Raw genomic sequence first — 19,383 nt, 5'->3', positions numbered from 1 at the left:
TGCTAGAATTTCACACGACTCATCTCCATGGGTGTTACAGAGTCAGAAGCCAAACTAGCTGGGAAATCTGTTGCCCTACAAGTGTAGACCCTTGTTTTGCATTAAGAATTGCATTAACACTTAGAGGGCCACTAAAACTGTTTCCATAATATATGTCTTCTGCCTAACAAAAGGATGTTAGCTGCATTCAAATGCTAACCACTTACACACTCTTTGACCAATATATCACACGCTCTGATTATCTGACGTATTAATGTAGAGTAAGGAATGTAATGAAGTAAGGACTTCATTAACTGCCATCAGTCTTTTCATAATGTATACTTTTTACCAGCATTATTTAATAAAACACTACAGGAGAACACCGTGGTTCACAGACAGTAAAATAAAATACTTAATTTGTCACTGACAGCATTATATCTGTATGCTCCTAGGTATCCCTAGGCATGGGGATGTATGGCCACATGGCAGTATGAGCCTACGGTCTGTGCTCACAAGCTACGGCCCTCACTATTTAAATTAATAGATGACTTCAAGTACCACTAGAGGGCACAGAATTATAACAGTATTTCTGTAGGGATAGCAAAAAGTGCATCGGGAAAAAGTGCTCCGTAGCTGCAGTAGTTTACGGCTCACACTTCCCAGTTTAAAGCTGCATCAGCAGCGATGCCTGGGACGAGTGCGCTGCTCCAGGAAGCCCACGGGAGATGGAATTGCCCAGCCATGGCCACTTCATGAGGCTCCTGGACAAAGCGGAGCCGGCGCGAGCGCTGCCCGGTTTAGCTCCGGGGAACGTGTGTAGCCATCCGGGCGGCCCAGTGCAAACCCAAGCATGGCGACCACAGCACGGCTGATGCGCAAGGACGCGCTATGTGCGTTCAGCCCCATATGGGTACTTGGGGGATGAGAAAAACTGAAGAGACTATAAACACTTGCATATCAAAACACAGAAATGCAAACAAGTCGTAAATGAAGGATTAACTAACCCAATTTCCAATGCAAAGAAAGAGCAGCAGATACGGGCTCCTGGAAAGCTTAAATATTAACGGGGTTGCTGTGGAGACTTCCAGCGGCTCCTCCACGCTTGTTTTGACACGTGCGCTGTCCCGTTTGGCGGCGCGTGCGAAGCCGCCGGCGCTCACGCTGCAAAGCTCCACTTCGCAGGGTGATGAAGTGCCACGAGGGGAGCAGGAGGAGGAAACGCGCTGGTTAAAGACAAGTGGCGGCCACTCCCGTGCCCCCTGGGCACTGGGGACACGCGTGGGGCGCAAAGGAGGCGCGCGAGCTCAGGAACCCCCAGACTTCGCCCATTCCCAGCGGGTTCGGGGGGCCGCATCGCTGTCCCCGACGGGAAGGCGCAGCCCCGCGGCCCCCCCCCCCCCGGGCCACGCGCGCCCCGACGGCGGCGCCGGGGCCCCCCCGCGCGCGGGGCCGCGGGGCGGGGCGGCCGGAGCGTCACGGGAGGCGGCGGGCGGCGGCGCCGGGCGCGGGGGGGCGCCGGCAGGAGGGGGGGCGCCCGCCGAGCTCGGGCAATAAACGGCGCCCAAAGCGCGCGCGGCTCCCGCTGCGCCCGCCGGCTCCGCGCGCGCCTGGCCGAGCGGCCGGGGCTGCGGGGGAGTGCCTAGTTGCTGTTAATTACTGTTAATTTGGGGACGTTAGGGTTGTTTTTAGTGTTTTTCCTCTTCTGTTTTTTTGCACTCTCACCTTGATGCGTTTGATGCGCCGGGGAGCCGGACGCCCGTCCTCAGCAGGGGGAGCCTCGCTTTGCTGCGCGCACCGAGCGCCCGCGCCGCTGCTCCCCGCGCGCACCTCGCCGCGGGAGCCGCCGAGGAGCCCGGCACGGAGCCCGGCACGGAGCGCTGCCCGCCCCCAGCGCCGGGACCCGCTCGGAGGAGCCGCCGCGCGCGCCCTGCCCCGCCGCCGGAGCCGCCGCTGAGACTCGCCGCCCTCGTGCTACTTTCGCGGACTTACATGGACATCGCCCGCGCGCGCGCCTAGCCCGCGGCCGCGCTCCGCGCCGCCCGGCCGCGGGAGGGCGGCGGCGGCCGGCGCTGCCGCCCGCACCTCCCGCCCGCCCTCGGCGCCGTCCAGCGCTGCGGGGCCCGCGGGCGGCGGCGGGGCGCGCGCCCGGCGGGGGGGGGGGCGCCGCCGCCCGGCCCGCGGCGAGCGAGCAAAGTGGCCCGCGCGCGCCCGGACACCGTCGCCCTCCGCCCGCCCCGCTGCCCGCTGCGGGCCGCCGCCGCGCGCTGCGTGGCCGCCGCCGCGCGCGCCCTGCTCGGCCGCGGCGCGCGGGGTGATGCCATGCCCCGCAACCACGGCGGCGGCGGCGGCGGCGACGAGGGCGGCTCCGCGGCGCTCTGGGTGAGGAGCGGCGCGGCGGGGCGCCCGGCGGGCATGAAGGATGTGGAGTCGGGCCGGGGCAGGGCGGCCCGAGGGGACGGGCTGCTGCTGCTGGGCACGGCCGGCGCGGGCGCCGCCGCGGGCGCCGGCGGGCTGCGCGAGGGCCGCCGCGGCAAGCAGGGCGCCCGCATGAGCCTGCTGGGCAAGCCGCTCTCGTACAGCGGCGCGCAGAGCTGCCGCAGGAACGCCAAGTACCGCCGGCTCCAGAACTACCTGTACAACGTGCTCGAGCGGCCCCGCGGATGGGCCTTCGTCTACCACGCCTTCGTGTGAGTACGAGCCGCGCGGCGCGCACCTGTGCCCTTCCTCCTCCTCCTCCTCCTCCTCCTGCGAGCCGCGCTCCCCGGGCTGCGCAGCGCCCGTCCCCGCCGCCTCGAGGCGCCGCGCCGTCGGGCGGGCCGCTTCCCGGCGCCCCCCCCCCCCCACCCCACGCGTGTTTCCCGCCGCGGGCCGAGGCTGCGGCCGCCCCCGCGCGAGCCGCAGCTGCAGCCGGGGCGTCCTTGGGCCAGCGCCGGGTAAACGGGCGGGCAGCCCCGTGCGCCTTGGGGAACAGGTGGCTCTCCTTGCGGCCGGTGCTGGTCGTTTCTGTGTTCCTTGGTGTTTTAGCCCGTTTTAACCTCCTTTGGGGTGAGGATGCTGTCCTCGCTCCCAAAGAGCAGGCGGCTGAAACGCGCATGCGGTCGCACTTGCTCTCCAAAGAGCCTTGTGGCCATCGCAGGGTGAAACTTGTGCTCGTTTATTTCTGGTGAGAGAGTGAGGTGAGCAGAGGCATCTAGGTGCCCATCTGCACGGCCTCTGGTGCTTTGCTCCCATACAGTGAGGGCTGCGGGTGTCGCGGGGCTTGGCAGTAGTCAGGAGAAAGGCCCAACTTTAAAGCCCCTGTGATCGGATGCTGCTCACGGCAGGGCAGCCTGTGGCTGCGTTGGTGGCCACAGCACATCACAGCCCTAGATTAAAGCGTGGCAATGAAGTCCGGGAGGAGCAGGGTAGATTTAATTATCGTTAAGGTGGAGAGAATTGATCTTCAGTCTCATCCAGAGTGTTTCTGTGTTTGACCATAGAAAATGCATCGTGAAGTGAATGGAGGGTTTAGCTGGTTTGCTGCACGTAAGCTGCCTTTCCCATGACACTTGCTGAACTACTGGTTGCAGCAGATTGGCTAAAAAGGCAGCTAACCCCTAAAAGCTCTGCTTGATAACACCAAGAGTGCTCTTCTCCCAGCAGCAGGGGAATCCCCAAACCCTACTTTAATAACAGTTTTTATAGCTGAAGGAATATTTTGCCAAGAACGTGGCAGTGTGATTAATGAGATACTTCATGGATAGATTTACTTAGTAGATCAAAATTGCTATAGATGATAAACAGTAGAAATATACTTAATGTTTTATTTTGTTCGGTGAAAGGAGGTTTTTGCCCTCTCAGTACAGCTGCTTACTCTATTATTCCACTGTGAAAATCTACGCTTACAAATAGAACTTATTTCTTGGAAGACCTTTATTTGGTACGTTTTGCTCTTTGGGTTCTTAACAGCTGATTCCTGTATCCTATGGACTAGATATCACTTGATGTGAAAGCCACTGAAGTATTTGCTAAGGACTGTCTTACAGCACTATCTTAAGCTGCCATGTAGAATCTGTAATTGTAGCTTTGGACCTGCGAGCATGATGAAAATTGAAACAAATAAAATTCAAGAGGGAAATAAAGTTGAGAAGTTTAAACTTTCCAAAAACAATCAAAAAAATTCCAAACAGAGCGAAGTCATGACACAGCAGCACTGTAAACAAGGAAGATCGCCAGCTGCGTTTAGATAATTGCCTGCATAGAAGAAGTGCCAATTTTAATTTTTAATTGCAAATGGCAATTTTGGCAGCTGTAAATGCCAACATTATATCTTTTATCTGAGCAGATCAGTGTGAAAGAGCTTTAAATACTGTAATAGAGAGGCACCTAGTAATAATACTACATTTAAGAATCTGTCACTGCTACAGCTCCCTGTTTTTAAGGTGCATTTCAAGTGGACACTTCAGATTCTGGTGGATGTCAATTGGGCCAGCTTGGTTGCTGTTGTAAAAGACGTTTTTAGTGTAGTTGTATCATTCTGAATTAGTGACCACAAATGTTTATATAGTACTTCTGCTGTTGCGGACTCATTTCTTTCCACCTGATTCAGCCACAACCTCTGAAAAAATATGTTTTTGTAGAGAAATCTAAAAAAAGACAAATCTATCGGTAAGTGTTGAAACACTTAAGTGTTCCAAGGCATTCCTCAGTGGGCGACTGAGACGTCTGCTCCCACCTTTGCTAAGCGGTTTCTGGTCAGATTAGAGCCCTGGTAGCTCCGTGTGTCTCTTGCAGGGCTGTGAGCTCTAAGGCTTGGTCTAGGTTCCTGCTCTCCTGAAATGAAGCTAGCTGATACGCAAGTTGAAATAACCTGTTTGCCTTTGGAGTTTCAATTTAAATGTTTAAGATATATAAATTTATTTAGGTTTTGCATGTCTGTTTTTGAACAGAAGAATGAGGGACTTCAGCAGCATTAACTAATAAAAAACATATTTTCCTTTCTCATTTCCATAGGGAAAAGCACTTTGGAGTTGAGAATTGTGTGTACTCACGCTCTTTTTTTTTTTTTTTTTTTTTTTGGCTTTTTGTCCTCTTGAACAAGGAAAAAAAGTAAAATAAAAAAAACAGAGCAGCCATCTAAGGAATGAGTGTTGTGACCTACAGTCAGAAATCAATTTGTTAGTTTATTTGTAAACATAAACTTGCAAAATGCTGGGAAAGACAGCTGCGCTGCGAACTTCTGCTACTGGCTTGGGTGTTTACTCTTGAGCACAGGCCTTTGACTTCACTATGATTATGCTGGGTAGGAGAGCCATAAATTACACGTTTCTTGGCTCCTTCTGTGCACCTCAGTAGCTCGTTGCATAGAAGCCCTGATGAAAGCTAAGATCTTTGCTGCAAGTTTTTGAAAAACTGCTTTTCAAATACCACAGTCTTCTGCTCTTAATCATTTAGGAACACTTAAAATATGAACACTTATAAAATCAGAAAAGAACATTCATACCATTTGTGAGTAATGAGTCAGTAACTTAAACTCTTGCTAGTAAAATATTTATGCCACACCACATCACATACGCACAGAGTACGCGCATACTTAACATGCGCACGTACATTAAAACACTGGGATGCTGTGACTTTTTAAGGGATCTTCTTGGGATGTCACAGGATTTCTTTTTTGCTCCTGCTGTTTACTTAGTTTTTTTGGCCGTTTGGTTTGATAAGGATGTAGAACAAATACCATGACATTGCCTTCAACTGATCAAAGGGGAATTCCAGATTTGTTGCAGGGTTAACTCTGGGTTTCATCTTCAACTGTCATAAGGATTTTGTACTCCTTTTAGCCTTAAGTGACATTCTGAAAAAGAGATGACCTGGGCTGTTCAGAAAACAATACTGCTCTTTGATACTGCTTATAGTATAATTAATTGCATAAGTTTCCTAATTTGATTTATTTCAGGAGTAACAAAGTTTCTGTTTTTTGTTTTTTACTGAATTCTTTATCATATATTCCATACAAAAAGCCTTTAAGTTTGTAGTCCCTTGTGTTGCAAAGCCACCACCTTTGCTCTGGAAGCTTCTGAATCACAACATGAGGAGGGCTGGATGAGAGAGCCAGGACAGTGTCACATTGCATGACCCGTTTTGAGATGTGTCTGTGGGCATCCTCTATTGGTCCTTACTAGGTATCATGTCTAGATAATATAACGACCCGGGATGACTCTTCTGCGTTCTTCATAGAAAAGGCTGGAAAACAATTTTGCGAGAAAATCTGATGAGACCACCGAGGATTTAACTAGCCATTTCAGTTATCCAAATTTGCTTTCCAGGCATAGTTTAGTAATGGCCAGATGGCTACTGAATGGCAGTTTCTTTGCATCTGAGCTAATGGTGCTGGATCATGCTGTGCCGTTGGTCTAATGGGGGAGGTTCCACATTCTTATTTAAAAAAGCAGTATGTGCAACAACCTAAATACTTGCTTTTTTTTTTTTTTTTCTCCTACTATCAGAAAGTGTATACATGCTTTTATCATTCTATTTTGTCCAGCTCAAGGTACCTACTGTAGTAGCTCCTAGCACTCTGTGAGTAGAGCAAAGCTATTCCTCTTTTCAGGTACCCTTTCAGAGTTATGGCCTTATGCTGGTAAAATAAAACTGTATTTGTGTTTACATTAGATAGCATATTTACAAATAACAATGATGTTGACAACATAAATGATATGGCAAAGTAAATCGTACTAGGTTACGGAGAAGGTAAAAATTTAAAATGTTTTCATGTGTCACCTAAATTTCAGTAAGCGTTTTCTTTCAGCAAGTGACAGTGAATCATGGTAAATAGTTAGACTCACTTCAGTGTAAATCTGTATCATCTTGTCTCATCTCAGGCACTCCATGATTTCATATGTATGCATATTTCTCATTTTAAATGTTGTTTGGAGATCGTGAGGCCCATTTGGAGACACACTACCCTCAGTGTGGTCAACTAGGCCTTGTCACCATAGGGCTTGAGAACTCTGAAGGATGGAGGTCCCCCAGCCTCTCTGGGTAACCCCCATCCAGAACTTGTACTCCCCTCTGGTTGCAAAAGATGTTTTGGTCTTTTTGGCCAGCCTGAACTCCCCAGGACAGTTTGTGGTCATCGTTCCTGCTTGAGCTGCCTGGCACTAGCAAGAAGATCTTGGCTTCTTCATCAGTAGACCCTTTGCCGTATTTCTGATGAGAGCATGTTGTTGGCTTGTACTCAGCCTGGTGTCCAAGATAGTCCCAAAGCCCTTTTCAGGTGGGCTGCTCCCCAAATGTGACTTTTCAGCCCGTATTGAGGGGTCTCATCTGCACAAGATGGAGTGCTCTGCTTTTCTCTTACTTGGATTTTTTTTTTTTTTTTTACATTCGCTCCCTCTGTTTTCTTGTATTGGATGTCTTAGGTGCTGTGCACTAACCATAGAGACAGAAATACAGCAGTCTCTAAAATTGCGGTGCGTTCTCTGTGCTCAGTAGAGAAGACGAAATGGGCACCAGCAGTTTTCCTTTTCTTGTCCTGGCATTGCTCATGAAGAACAGTCTTCTTCTGGAGCCCTGTCATAGGCATGTGTGATAATATATGCACATATAATATATACGTGTTACATATATAATAACATGCAATTTCCTCTTTTTTTTTAACTGGAGAGCTATTGTTTCACCAGGATTTTTAGTAGATAAATATCAGATGTGTAACATGTCTAAGAAATATTCTTTACTTATCTTAGTAAAATACTGTTTTGCTTTTATAATCTTCTCAGGTTTGGCCTAGTAAGTGTGCTCTTCCATGACGGCCTTTCTTTTCTGATTCAACAATACATGTGATCCTAGAAAGATCCAGTACTTTGAGAAAGAGTCACCTAATCCCCACACATGGGCTGGTGAAAGTCCATGCATATGGGCTTTTTTTGTAGTGGTCATGATGGTTGGTTCTGAAATGGAACTATAAATCATGTGTGTGATTGCAAACATAAATCGTATATCAGATCAGCTCTTCAATTTGGAATTTAAAAATAAATGTGCTAGCTGAATGGTTAGGGTCTTCTTCTCTTCTGCATCTTTGCCCAAGAAATGAGTTTAGAACTTCCTTTATATTTGCCTTTTTGCTGTAATCTTTTCTCCTCATGCAAAAATCATACAGTTAGCATTATATTGAGGTTTACAGTCTAATCTTAGATACGTTTTAATTTCTGTGCCAGTCTTGGGTATTACACTTCTTATCTTGCTTGTTGAGGGTCTTGTATGATGTGGGTTCTCTTGATGCACTTTCTGTGGCCTCATGCAGTGAAAATTTTGCTTGGAATAGCAAGCAAATGTCCAGGGTCCAGGATTTGGACAATTGGTGAGTGCCTAATGTGGCATTAAGCGGGCATTATCTCCAAGGACTGTTAGTTTCAGAGGATGCAGGGAAGATTTGGAAAGTTTTTAATTGCCTGTGAGACGGTCTTAGTGTGATATACTTTCAGAAGTAGGTTCTAGACAATTTAATGAGCTAAGAAACTTTTTTTTTGGTGTTAGTTTTTAAGTTTCTGAGGTGTCTGACTTCTTAAAGAAAAAACAGAAATCATGATACTTGCACAGGTTTGAAGTGCTTTCAGTGCAGTGACTGTATTATTAAAATCCACTTGCACTGTCTTGCTGTCTTTGTTTGTAGCTGAATTGGGTTTTTTGAACTGCATGAATGTTCAATTAAACTAGCATTTTTCTAATAATTGCAAATCATCTCCAGCCTCAACAATATGGAATATTTATGCTCATTCAGTCATTAATAGTGCACTCATCATTCATTATAATAATCATCATTAATATATTTACCAGTGCTCATGAAGATTCAGTGAACTCTTTCATGATCGTTTCTACCATAGTTCATTTCATTAATCTTTTTGTAGAAAAAAAATGATGTAGATGAGTTTTTACTCCTAGGTAATGTAATTCCTCCCGCCCCGATGTTCCAGTAGAATTCAGTGCTGCGTGGTAATTGCTTCTTAATAATCCACAGATAAAACTTAATTGCCAAGGATTTTATATGGTTCATATTTTTATTATCATAAATCTAAGTCTGATGAAAATTAATGAAATTTACCATTGATTTTTATGAAAAAAAAAACTGGGTCTTGTGCTTGTGGTATCTACCCTATATTTTTACTTGTCTAATGAAAAATCTTTAACATTGCTAGAATCTTCCAAATGAGGTAGCTGTTTTTTTCCCTCTGGCAGAGCATTGACACAACAGATCATTCGTCATTCTTTTTTTGTGGTTGTTATTACTGCTTGTTTATGGAGATATTTTACATACATAAATTGTATTGAATTTGTGAAAACTTGCGTACTTATTTTTTCCCCCTTTTTGTTTTCTCTGAGCTCTTTGTAAGAGTTTGCATTACAGATTTCCTGTAAGGGAGCAGATTTAGATTGCCCAGGGGATTGCCACAGCGGTGGCAGACCAGTTTAAGAAGAAAATTCATCATCTGTGTGCTTTTACCAATTGCAAAATAATTTTGAGCAGTTGCTGAGCTCATGTCAAAGTACACTTCCTCAAAAGTTATTAATTAGGAGTTCAAAGGCTGCCTTGCAGGTCAGCTGCACTTGATCAAGCAGGATTGTCAATTTTCTGTTGAACGGTAGGTTTAGCCTGCGATAGCTGCCGGAGCTGCGGGGTAATTGTGTTACAGGAAGCTCTGCAAAACATCCATCATTCGGGGCACTGAAGTGTAGTCTGAGACGCTATAGTCTACTTGACAGAATGTGTGATCGCTTCTCTATATGTCTGGGCCAGTGATTCAGAGGTGGTCGTAACACTACAACTATATATATTTGGCTTCAGCTGCTAGGCCTTTATCCAAGAAAATACTCAAGCATATATTTTTATATTTTCTGTAACAGAGATGGACATAAATATGTATGTAAGCACTTTCTTGAAGAGTAAAGGATTTTCAAAGCCACAGAATACCTGTTGCCTCCTTTAATTATTCTACTTGCTGTTCAAAGGCTAATTCACTGCTCTTTCTTCTCCTCATTTGTACAGAATGAACAAATGAATCATGTTCTTAAGCTGATTAGAAATAATGAGGAAAGGAAGTTCTGTACCTGCCCACTTCTTCATTTAAGCAATATATTCTTGTTTGTTTTGGCATCCTTCTTGCCTTGAGACTCCCTAGTTGAGAAGAGCAAACACATTAAGCCTTTCAAGATTTTTGTAGCGTTTTAATTATTTTATTGCAGTCGTACCAGATATTACATGGTGTCAGTGTACTGGTGCCAAGAGTCAAACATGACAAAACCAAGGGAATAAAATCTTCCTACTTTGGGAGGAGGAGGGAGAAAAGTTAAGTGGCGCATAACTGGCTTCTTCCTCGTTCACTGGTGTGTTAGGCTGGAGCATTTGTAGAGACCCTTTTGAGGTCAGTGGGTCAAAAATAGCGTCTACGTCTAATAGATTAAAATTTAAATTTAATTGCTTTGTATGCCCTAAGCTCATCCATAGCCCTGGTATCTGAGAAATGTCCATTAGAAGCAAATACGCAAATCTTCTTTTTCCAAGCTCTCTTGGCAGGAGTGCACTTAAAAGTTACTGCTGAGAACCTTTCATAAAGATATAGCTTGTAATGACTTGAGAGCGCCTTTGTAGGAAAAAAAAGATGAAAAATTGTTTTGGATACACTTCTGTAAGTGGTGAGGGTGGAGGATCACTCATATTTGGCACTGACTTTGGAAAGCTAGGTGGGTCTTCATGTCTTTCCTGTATATTAGTAACTTTTTTTTTCTTTTTTCTAATTTGAATGTCAAAGCTGTCATGTCTTTCGAGAATGACAGATGATCGCTCAAAGTTAGTGTGGTGAGCCTGGAGAGTGAAGCACAGACTGCAACCTCGGCTGTCAAACAGATGATGTGCTACGTTTCTTTTTATGTGGCCTTGTGCTGGAGAAGAAGCACTGCAGTGCTGCCAGGAAATGACGCAAAAAAAACGCACGAACTTCAAAAATGCTTTTAGATCTGAGAAAGTTATGCTGACTGAGGTTAGAAATAGTCTCGAAAATTGTTAGGAGGAAAGAAATGGGCATTTCTTCTCTGGCTTTTCTTTGTGCAATGGATTGTGCTTTGCTGGAGTCAGTTCTCATCACGTGTTGCATGAACCATTGCCATAAAAAAGAGCGGGTTTTTGCTCCTTGCTGGTCTCTGCAAGAGGATTCCTATCGGTGACAGGAAATGTAAAGCAAGAGCTTTGGAGGGAGCGAGCTACTTGCAGCAGAGGTGCCTGGTGGTGGCAGTTGGATCATTTCTCCTAGACCTGGCCCCAAGACCCTGCTGAAGTGCAGCCTCCTCTTACACCTTTGACCCCACCTGTATGTTTTTACTGCAAGTGAGAGTTAAATGCTAGTTCCTTTGAGGAGCTTTCAGTACATTTCCTGTGCTCTGAGTAGCTAGTTGCAATAAACCTGCGTGGACTTTAGTGATTTACTGAGTTGTTCCTAGTTTAACCTATGGATGTTCCCCTGTTTGAGAAGATGTACCATTATAATAACTGCATCTGTAAACTAAAGGTGAAGAAGAATTTATAATAATAATAAGGAATAACCTTTTAAACATCTTAGAGTTATGGAATTTTTTATACTCAAAGCTCACAGAGTTCAAAGAACACATAGAGTTCAAAGATGCATATTTTTGACCCTTTCCACTCAGAAATGATCATTTCTTTTGCTGGTGGGAGATGCTGCCTGGAAAAAAGTTAGCCTTCCTCAAAGGTCACGCCGCTTGCGGGAGAAACTCTGCTTGTGATGTGGCTTTCACAAATAATCACCTAGCCAGGTGATTATCCCAATAATATCCCTGTTGGGATTGGGATATTATTGTATGCAAGGACGAGGCAGGTGGCAATCCTGAATTATACATGCAGTTTGGAAGTAATATTGATATCCTGAGAGTGCTTGTAGACATACTTTTTTAGTGCTATTATTAATACCTTTAAGTCCTTACACAGTAGTTAATAGAATCATCAAAATGAGAAATGATAAAAGCTCTTTTATCCCATGATCTTTCAATATGGGGAAAAGGCATCTGTTTGACTTAGCGATATGTTTATAAAGCGTCTGAAGATGCACTTGCTCTTGTATGGAGAGATGATGGCCTAAGCTGAAGTCTTAATAGCTACTACACTGTGTGTACAGGCACTCACTCTACGGTAGATTGCTCTGTTTTGAGATATGGTGTAGGAAGAGTTATGATGAGAGCACTTGTGAAATTTCAGAGGTAGGAGGTATTATCTAGATGTATTTGCTGGGAACAAATTATCAAGGTGAAGCAGAATTTATGAAAATCCACTTGACTGCAAGACTACTTGATTGATACTGAACAGTACTTTAAAGTTAGACATGTGTGTTTGCTGCATATAATTAGTAATATATTTTTAATTGATTCTTTTCCTTTTGTTATTTGTTCTCTGTTGAAAGAAAGCTGAAGCTCCAGTGTAAACCAATTTATAGGACTTTATATAGCTAAAACGTGGTATTGATCTTTATTTATTTTTTCTGTGGAAGTTTTGAACCTGTTTGCAGAGCAAATAACGGGAAATATTTTTTTACATAGTGAAAGTCTTATTCCTTATCTAATTGCGTTTCCGAGTGCTTTTCCTTTGGCAAATGTCCACGTATTTTGCGTGTGTGTGTTTATGTGCTCTAACAACTAATGTGAGGCAAGAATGAAACGAGCAGGCTGTGCAGCACGTCCCGTCACGGGGGTGTTCGGGCCCGGCTTGCCGAGCGGGTGGTCACTTCCAGCTTCCCGCGGGGATCGGAGCGGCGCCCCGTGCGCAGAGCCATCCCAGGCTCTGCCAGCAAGGGGACGGGGTGCAGCTGGGCCCAGCGCATCCGCACCTGCAGGACCAGCACCAGCGCTGGCTGGCAGCGTGCACGAGATAAAATCTCTTTTCCAGACGACAGCTGATCTTGCTGATGGCCATTAGAGGCTTAATTTGTGGTGCGGGTGATGGTCCCTGCACCACCGGCAGTGTCCCCTGCTTTCATGTGGAGGTTGGGTCTCAGCCGCCTGATTCAGATCCGCCTCCACGCTCTCCTAGAGCTTAGGTGATTCCTTTTCGCTACCTCTGGGGCTTGTTGGACAGGACGACATGAAGCCGTATCACCAGAGCACGGCCTCCTCTCTATCCTCCAGCATGGCGCGTTTCAGGGAAGCCCTGGGGTTCATCTGAAGTCCAGGACTTCAGCCTGCCCTTGAGGTGCCTCGTATTTGGGGGCTTCTTTTCTGCAGGGAATTAAGTCATTCCAGTGCACCTTTTTTTCCATCCAAGGATTTCTTCTGGGAAACACACCTGAATTATTTGCTGTATCTGCAAAATATCCAAAACAAAGGTAGAAGTAGACCAGATTTTGTTGGTTTTGCCCTTCATTGATGGGAAAGCATCAACTGAAATATCTATACCAAACAGAAGCATGATCTTATACCAGTTAGTGTTTCAAGAGGGTTGTTTGCCTGGAAAAACATTTTTTTTTGTCATTTTGCTCTTTGGTTTTTTTTTTTCTTCCCTGCTCCAATCTGTAAATTGCTTCAGTACTGCAGGGTCATCGTGGGTATTATGGCTTGCCTTTATAACCAATAAATGAATCCTAAGTAATATTGAATCAATGAATCCTATGTAATATAAAAGATAGTGATTGGAAACTCAAATATATTAAAACATCACAGCTTTTCCATACTCAGTATTTGCGATACAAAGTTCTATAAAATTTATATTGTGTTCTTCAGATTTATCAATCCCTAGCAAATTTTGCTCATTTGGTCTTTAGCACCAAAGAGGAAAATCTCTCTGAAACAGAGCTGTAACATAAAAAGGATCCTGGATGAGAACACGAGAATATTAAAAAGATTTCTGAAATAACTCAGAGCTAAGAGTTGGTCACGAGACCCCTTCCTCTCCTCAGGTCGCCTCTGAGTAGCTGACGCTGGTTGCCTGTGCTCCTGCAGTCTGATTCCTGGCCTTAATTTTTATAGTGAGGGCTTCCCTGCCTACCTCTAGAGGGTGTTCAGGTGACAGCAACAAATCACTGCATATCCTCTTAATGCTGTTTTGTGGCAGGAGGATAAAGCTAGTTCCCTTGCAGCCTAGCCCTCTGAGTTGCTGATTCTGAGTTCTGTAAAAAAATGTCTGTAAAGGACATTATTGCTTTGATTAAAGCCAACTATTAGTGCAGCATACACAAAAATGACTCCAATACCTTGTGTGCTTGTAGTATCCCACATAACTGTAACTTTCACTAATCTCTAAACTCCTTTTCTGTAACAAATGTGAGAGATGTAAATTCGTGATTAAAAAACTTAGAGAATTGGTATAAATTTGGTGCTTAGGCGTCCTAATTATTGGCCACTGTTTCGGATACTCAGCCAGAAGAGGGAAAAATCTTTAAAGAGGAGCATGTCTCTCTTCTCTCTCGGAATAATATGGCAAGGCAATAAAATGGCATCGGGCAGCACAATATACAGGAATGTTATTCCCCACCTACTTCTTTTCTGGATTAATGCAAACAATAACATTGTTCTTCATTTTACTGGGGCCTGTAAACCAGGAATAATTTCTGAGATCAACCTTTATCATTTGTAGCATCATTTTTATCCACCCAATATCTCAATGATTTGTCTGTTAACACAGAAAAAAAAAAAACCTGTCATTAAGCTCTGGTCATTTCACTTCTTGCGACATCCCTCAGTGTGGGCACAACAGGATATTCTGAGTGCCCATCGTGAGGACTGCATCGTCCAGATCTAGCTCCTTTCCCATCTAAGGATTTTTCCTCACTTTTAGTAGCCGTCAGAGGTACATGGCTAATTGTTTTTTTTTTTTTAAATTGCATTTATAAATGGATTTTAAAATAACAGCTACAGAAAGTTTCACGTGATTCATTAAGGGGGGAAGGAAAGGACCTGAACCTGGTCCTTTTTGCTTTGCTTGACGTCAGTAGTGCGTGGTGATTCAGCAGTGTTCGACAGCATGCTGTTGATTCAACAGTAAACTAAGGACAGAAAAAGACTCTAGTGGGATGGGCTTCTAACTGCAAGTTAGTGTAACTTCCACACATCTGTAACTAAAACAGTGGTATGTTTTCAGTTTTAGAAAATAACACTTATTTTGTTGTATATAGAGCTGTTAGGTTAATCTGAGAATATCAGCATAACTGAGTTTTATGAATGATAAATCTGTGTGATTAATGAGAGAGTTCATTCTATGTTATTTGTCTTTGTCTGAAGATGCTGAGTTAGGTAACTGGATGATTGATGGAAGAAGAAGCTGAATGGTAAACCAGTGGTTGTAAAAGTGTGTTAAGTCTCATGACTTCTCCTGAGGCTGGGAGCTAGAAATCTAACAGAAATCACCACTGATAAGAAACTGGGGGAAATTTTGTCAGTGGGATGCGCTGGGAGAACAGATTAAGATTAGTCTCATGGGGCCTTGTGAGAAAGGCTCTTGCCAAAATCTGATGACATGAATTAATGCAGTTTGTGTTGAAGTGTGTTCTTACAGAGCTGCTTGTGCAGCTGCAGCTCCTGTTTTGCAGCCTGCAATGTGACATGAGGACCTTAATGGTCCTGAACTAGTTTTCTTCTTTCCAGCTGATCCTATTGCTATGACAGGATTGCTGTGTCCCTTGGGACAGTCGGCCTCACTTGGTAAACTAACTGCCTAGCATAAATTTTATGGGAATTTTTCAGAAACAGGAGTTTAAAAAAGGCATTTGTGCTTGTGACGTAGAATGGAACTGCACTTCACATCCTTGTAATTAAAAGACTTACATAGCTCTTTTTTAATTTCACCAGCTAACCTGCAGGTGATGGGTGTTTCAAATTGAGACGTACTGTGCCTAGGTAGGCTGGGTACACAGCACCTGCTGTTCCATCGTTTCACTTGATCATTCACAACACTGTGCTCATTAGAACAGACCTTACAATTTGTTGCACACATGCACTGATTTCTTCTGGTTGTCTTTCATGCTGCTTCTGCAGCCTTTTTAGGGCATCGGCGAACACCCTGGGAAAGCTGGAAGTGTCTGGCCGTCCAATTGGCAGAAGTGGAGCAAATCAAAAGGGAACACAAACTTTCTTGACACGTTACCCATCTCTGTTTTTCCCATCTTCCAGAAAGACAAAGCAAACAAGAATGTCAGATATTTTGTCCAAGAGAAAAACAAAACAAAACAGAAAAACACACCCGAATGATTTTTTCTCTCTCTCTCTCTCTCTTTTTTATTTTCTTTAACTTGAAGGAGCAAATCATGGCAAGCTTCTAAGCTGAGAATGAACAAATGTTTCTGGATTCTTATTCCAGGAGAAAAGATGAATAAAATCTTCTGTTTCTTCTTACCAGATTTCAACTGCTTTCTGCATTTCAGCCCTTGAACCAAACTGGATATTCACTTTCCCTTTGGGCGGCTTCTGCCAGTCAGCTTGTTCTTCTGGTTGCAGCCAGTTGCTTCCGGGCCTGACCTGTGCTCTCTGGACAACTCCATCTCCTTTCAGAGCCTGGAATGGCCACCCTCATAGCGGACGTGGGTGGGAAGAGCACAGCTCCTGTCACTGCGCCTTGTTTCTCTTGAAATTGCAGCACTATCCTGGCATTCAGCTCACTTTATTTTGGGCTTTCGGAAGACTATCTGATGAACTCAAGTGTTTATATATACATAGAAACACACATGCATCCATATATTTTTATTTATGCCTGTATGTATATGTATCTACGTACATTTATTTAAACTCTGAGCTGTGGATCTGCAGAAAGGGTGTGTAAGATCATGTCCATGTGTGGAATCATTGCTGCTTCTGGAGGCAGCTGGGAAGGGAAGGGTTACAGCCTTGTGGTACTTGAGATACTGGCTTTGAGATGGTCGTCGTGGTCTCCAGTTTGAAAATTCGCCTTCATTAGAAACTTCTGTGCAAAAGCACATACTGATACGCCCATGAATAAAGGTAGAGGGCAGGATTATGCGTTAGCACTTTTAGATAGTCCTTAGCAGGTACAAGTAGCAGGCCAAATCCGAAAGCTGTTTACTAGCTTTTAATTCCAGGCTAAATCTAGAAATTCGAGCAAAAAATCAGTGGAGTAATAGGATGCTTTATCCTGGTACTCCTGAATTTTCTAAGAATGCCATGTAATGTAAACTAAATTGTGCTTCAGGTTTTTAATATGTTATATGCTAAATCACCTGCAGCTGAAATGGGCAACAATGTTATTTAGACAGTGTTTTTAGGTCTTTGTTGTAGCCCTTTGCAATGAATAGCATAGATGATAAGTGGCAAAATACTTTTCCGTTAAAAGCAGTCATTAAAAAAGACTGCCACAAAAGTAACTATAGAGTTTGGAAAATGATATGGTACAAAATAACATACTTTGCTATGTACAATTTTATTCAGAAATGAGAAAGATTGCTCTCTTGCAGGCTTGAAAATCTGGAAGTGTTCCTAATCTAAAATCAATAGGAAATACTCCAGTTGTTCAAATAACTCTTACAGATATTTTAGTTTGAAAGCTGACTGTATATTATTTTTGCAGCCTTTGTGCAAAGCAGTGCTTAATAGCACTGTTAGTTTCATGATGAATATAGACAAAGAATGTTCTTTATATTATCAATCTAAACAGAGACATGTTTTTTTTTTTTCCTCTAGTGCAGTTGGTGTCAAGTTGTCACATTGCTTGAGATTCATTGCCACATTGTTTGGGATATAGTTATCTACTAGGAAAAAGACCCTCTCTTTAACTCAAACCTTGTCACTTTGCCTTTAGAAAAGGACCTTACAAGTTATCAGATGATAGCATGAGCAAGGTTTTAATGGTTCTTTGGAGAAACAGCCTTGAATGGAAACTTTTCAATATGGGCAGGGTTCAGATTGGCAGGGTTGGTATGGCCAGGTTGACTTTTCCTTTTCTTTTTGCAATTATTTTTTTCTCTCCCCCTGCCCCCAATTTTCTTGTCGTTATTGCCAACAATACATGCACTGATTATCAGTGACCATAATAGTATAAGGGTTGTCGACCCTTTTCTCTTACTGTTGTTATTCGCCTTCAGCTTTTCTAAAAAGTAGGCAGAGAATGCGTGGGGATTTAATCTCTTACTTTGTTTTGGTGTGTGTGCTGCAAGTCCTTAGTTATTAATGATCGCCCTTGTGGCATGAAAACAAATAGCCAGACATTCTCACGATGAGATGTGTTTTCTTTTGAAGTTTCTGGGACCAGTTTTAGTCTAATCTCTCATAGTTCTGTGAGAGAGAGTTGCATCTGCTGTGCGGCAGACGAATGAAGAGGCCTGGACCTGGAGTGTGGGATGTGGGGGGTGATCTGGTCTTTTGCTCACTTGTTCCACTTGCAAAATACAGCACCCCAGCTCGTCTGTTTAGCTTAAGGTAAATGCCTAGGTGCCCATGTGAATTGCTATTTTAGTCTACTTTTGTACCAATTTGTCGTAGGCTAGTCATAAAGGGACTGTTCTGGCTTGAAGGTTCTGTCTATATACAGTGCTGATTATCAAAGGAGGAATTTTTCTCCAGGTGACTGTAAATTTTGTGGCTGCTTTTTGAATCCTTTTTGAGCACCAGTGACTCCTTTTGAGCACCAGTACAATTGATTCTAGGCATATTTGAGCGGTTGAAAATCAGTAAAAACACCCAATGAACAAATCAGATTATGAATCTTTCTGTTACTCTGTGTTACATAACGAATACCTTTTTTTTTGTTTGCTCCTTTTTAAGAGTTAACTTCTATGGTTAACTGGTAAATAGCAGTTATTTCATTGGTAAAGTGCTCTTCTGGTGATAGGAATGCAATTGTTGTCTGCCCTGCTATTTGCAAGTATTAATTAAACCAATTGGACTGGCAGGTGAGAAAGACATACTGCCAATTTGGAGGAAAAAAAAAAAAAAAAGCCTGACAGAGTTCCAAAAAGAAAATATCCAAACCGTTCATGGCATTTGCAGTGTTTTGTAAGTAGAAGTTGCACACAGGGGAATCACTGAGGAATATGACTTTCTTCTCTCAAAATATGAGGCACTTCTAAGTATTCTTCTGTAATATTCTTCTGTTCTCTCAAAATACACATCATGAAAATAAATCTTGTGATTTCAGGATTTGAGAGGACACTTAGATCTACTGCAGTTTGCTGTATGGCCCCATCACTCATGGGTAATCAAACTTCCCACACTTTTATCAGCACCATTTTTGAGTAGCACTTCATATCCTGCATTAGTTCTCCATCCCTTTTTTGTCAGTGTAGTGAAAGATTGATGTAAAAATAACAATGTCACTATAGCTATTTTTAGCACTTGTTTGCATACAAGAAAGCTTCTCAACTTCACTTTTAAAGGAGTTAAAAAGGTGATAGATAAGAACTAACAATCAAAAATATTACTGCTGCT

General features: G+C 43.9%; 1 protein-coding gene across 1 annotated transcript in view; it reads left to right on the top strand.

Moving 5' to 3' along the window:
• Positions 1–2,295: 2,295 nt before the first annotated feature.
• Positions 2,296–19,383, top strand: part of KCNQ5 (potassium voltage-gated channel subfamily Q member 5) — a 292,043-nt gene continuing 274,955 nt past the window's right edge. Inside the window, exon 1 of the mRNA XM_088539909.1 lies at positions 2,296–2,666. Coding sequence (XP_088396035.1) covers positions 2,299–2,666 — 368 coding nt within the window. The 5' untranslated portion in view covers positions 2,296–2,298. The remainder of the gene's footprint in view (positions 2,667–19,383) is intronic.

Source organism: Tinamus guttatus, unplaced genomic scaffold (assembly GCF_059628265.1).
Source record: "Tinamus guttatus ecotype Peru unplaced genomic scaffold, ASM5962826v1 Tinamus_guttatus_pri_ptg000051l, whole genome shotgun sequence".
Lineage (NCBI taxonomy): Eukaryota > Metazoa > Chordata > Aves > Tinamiformes > Tinamidae > Tinamus > Tinamus guttatus.
Note: the sequence above shows the minus strand (reverse complement) of the source record. Positions and strands in the feature narration are given on the sequence as shown.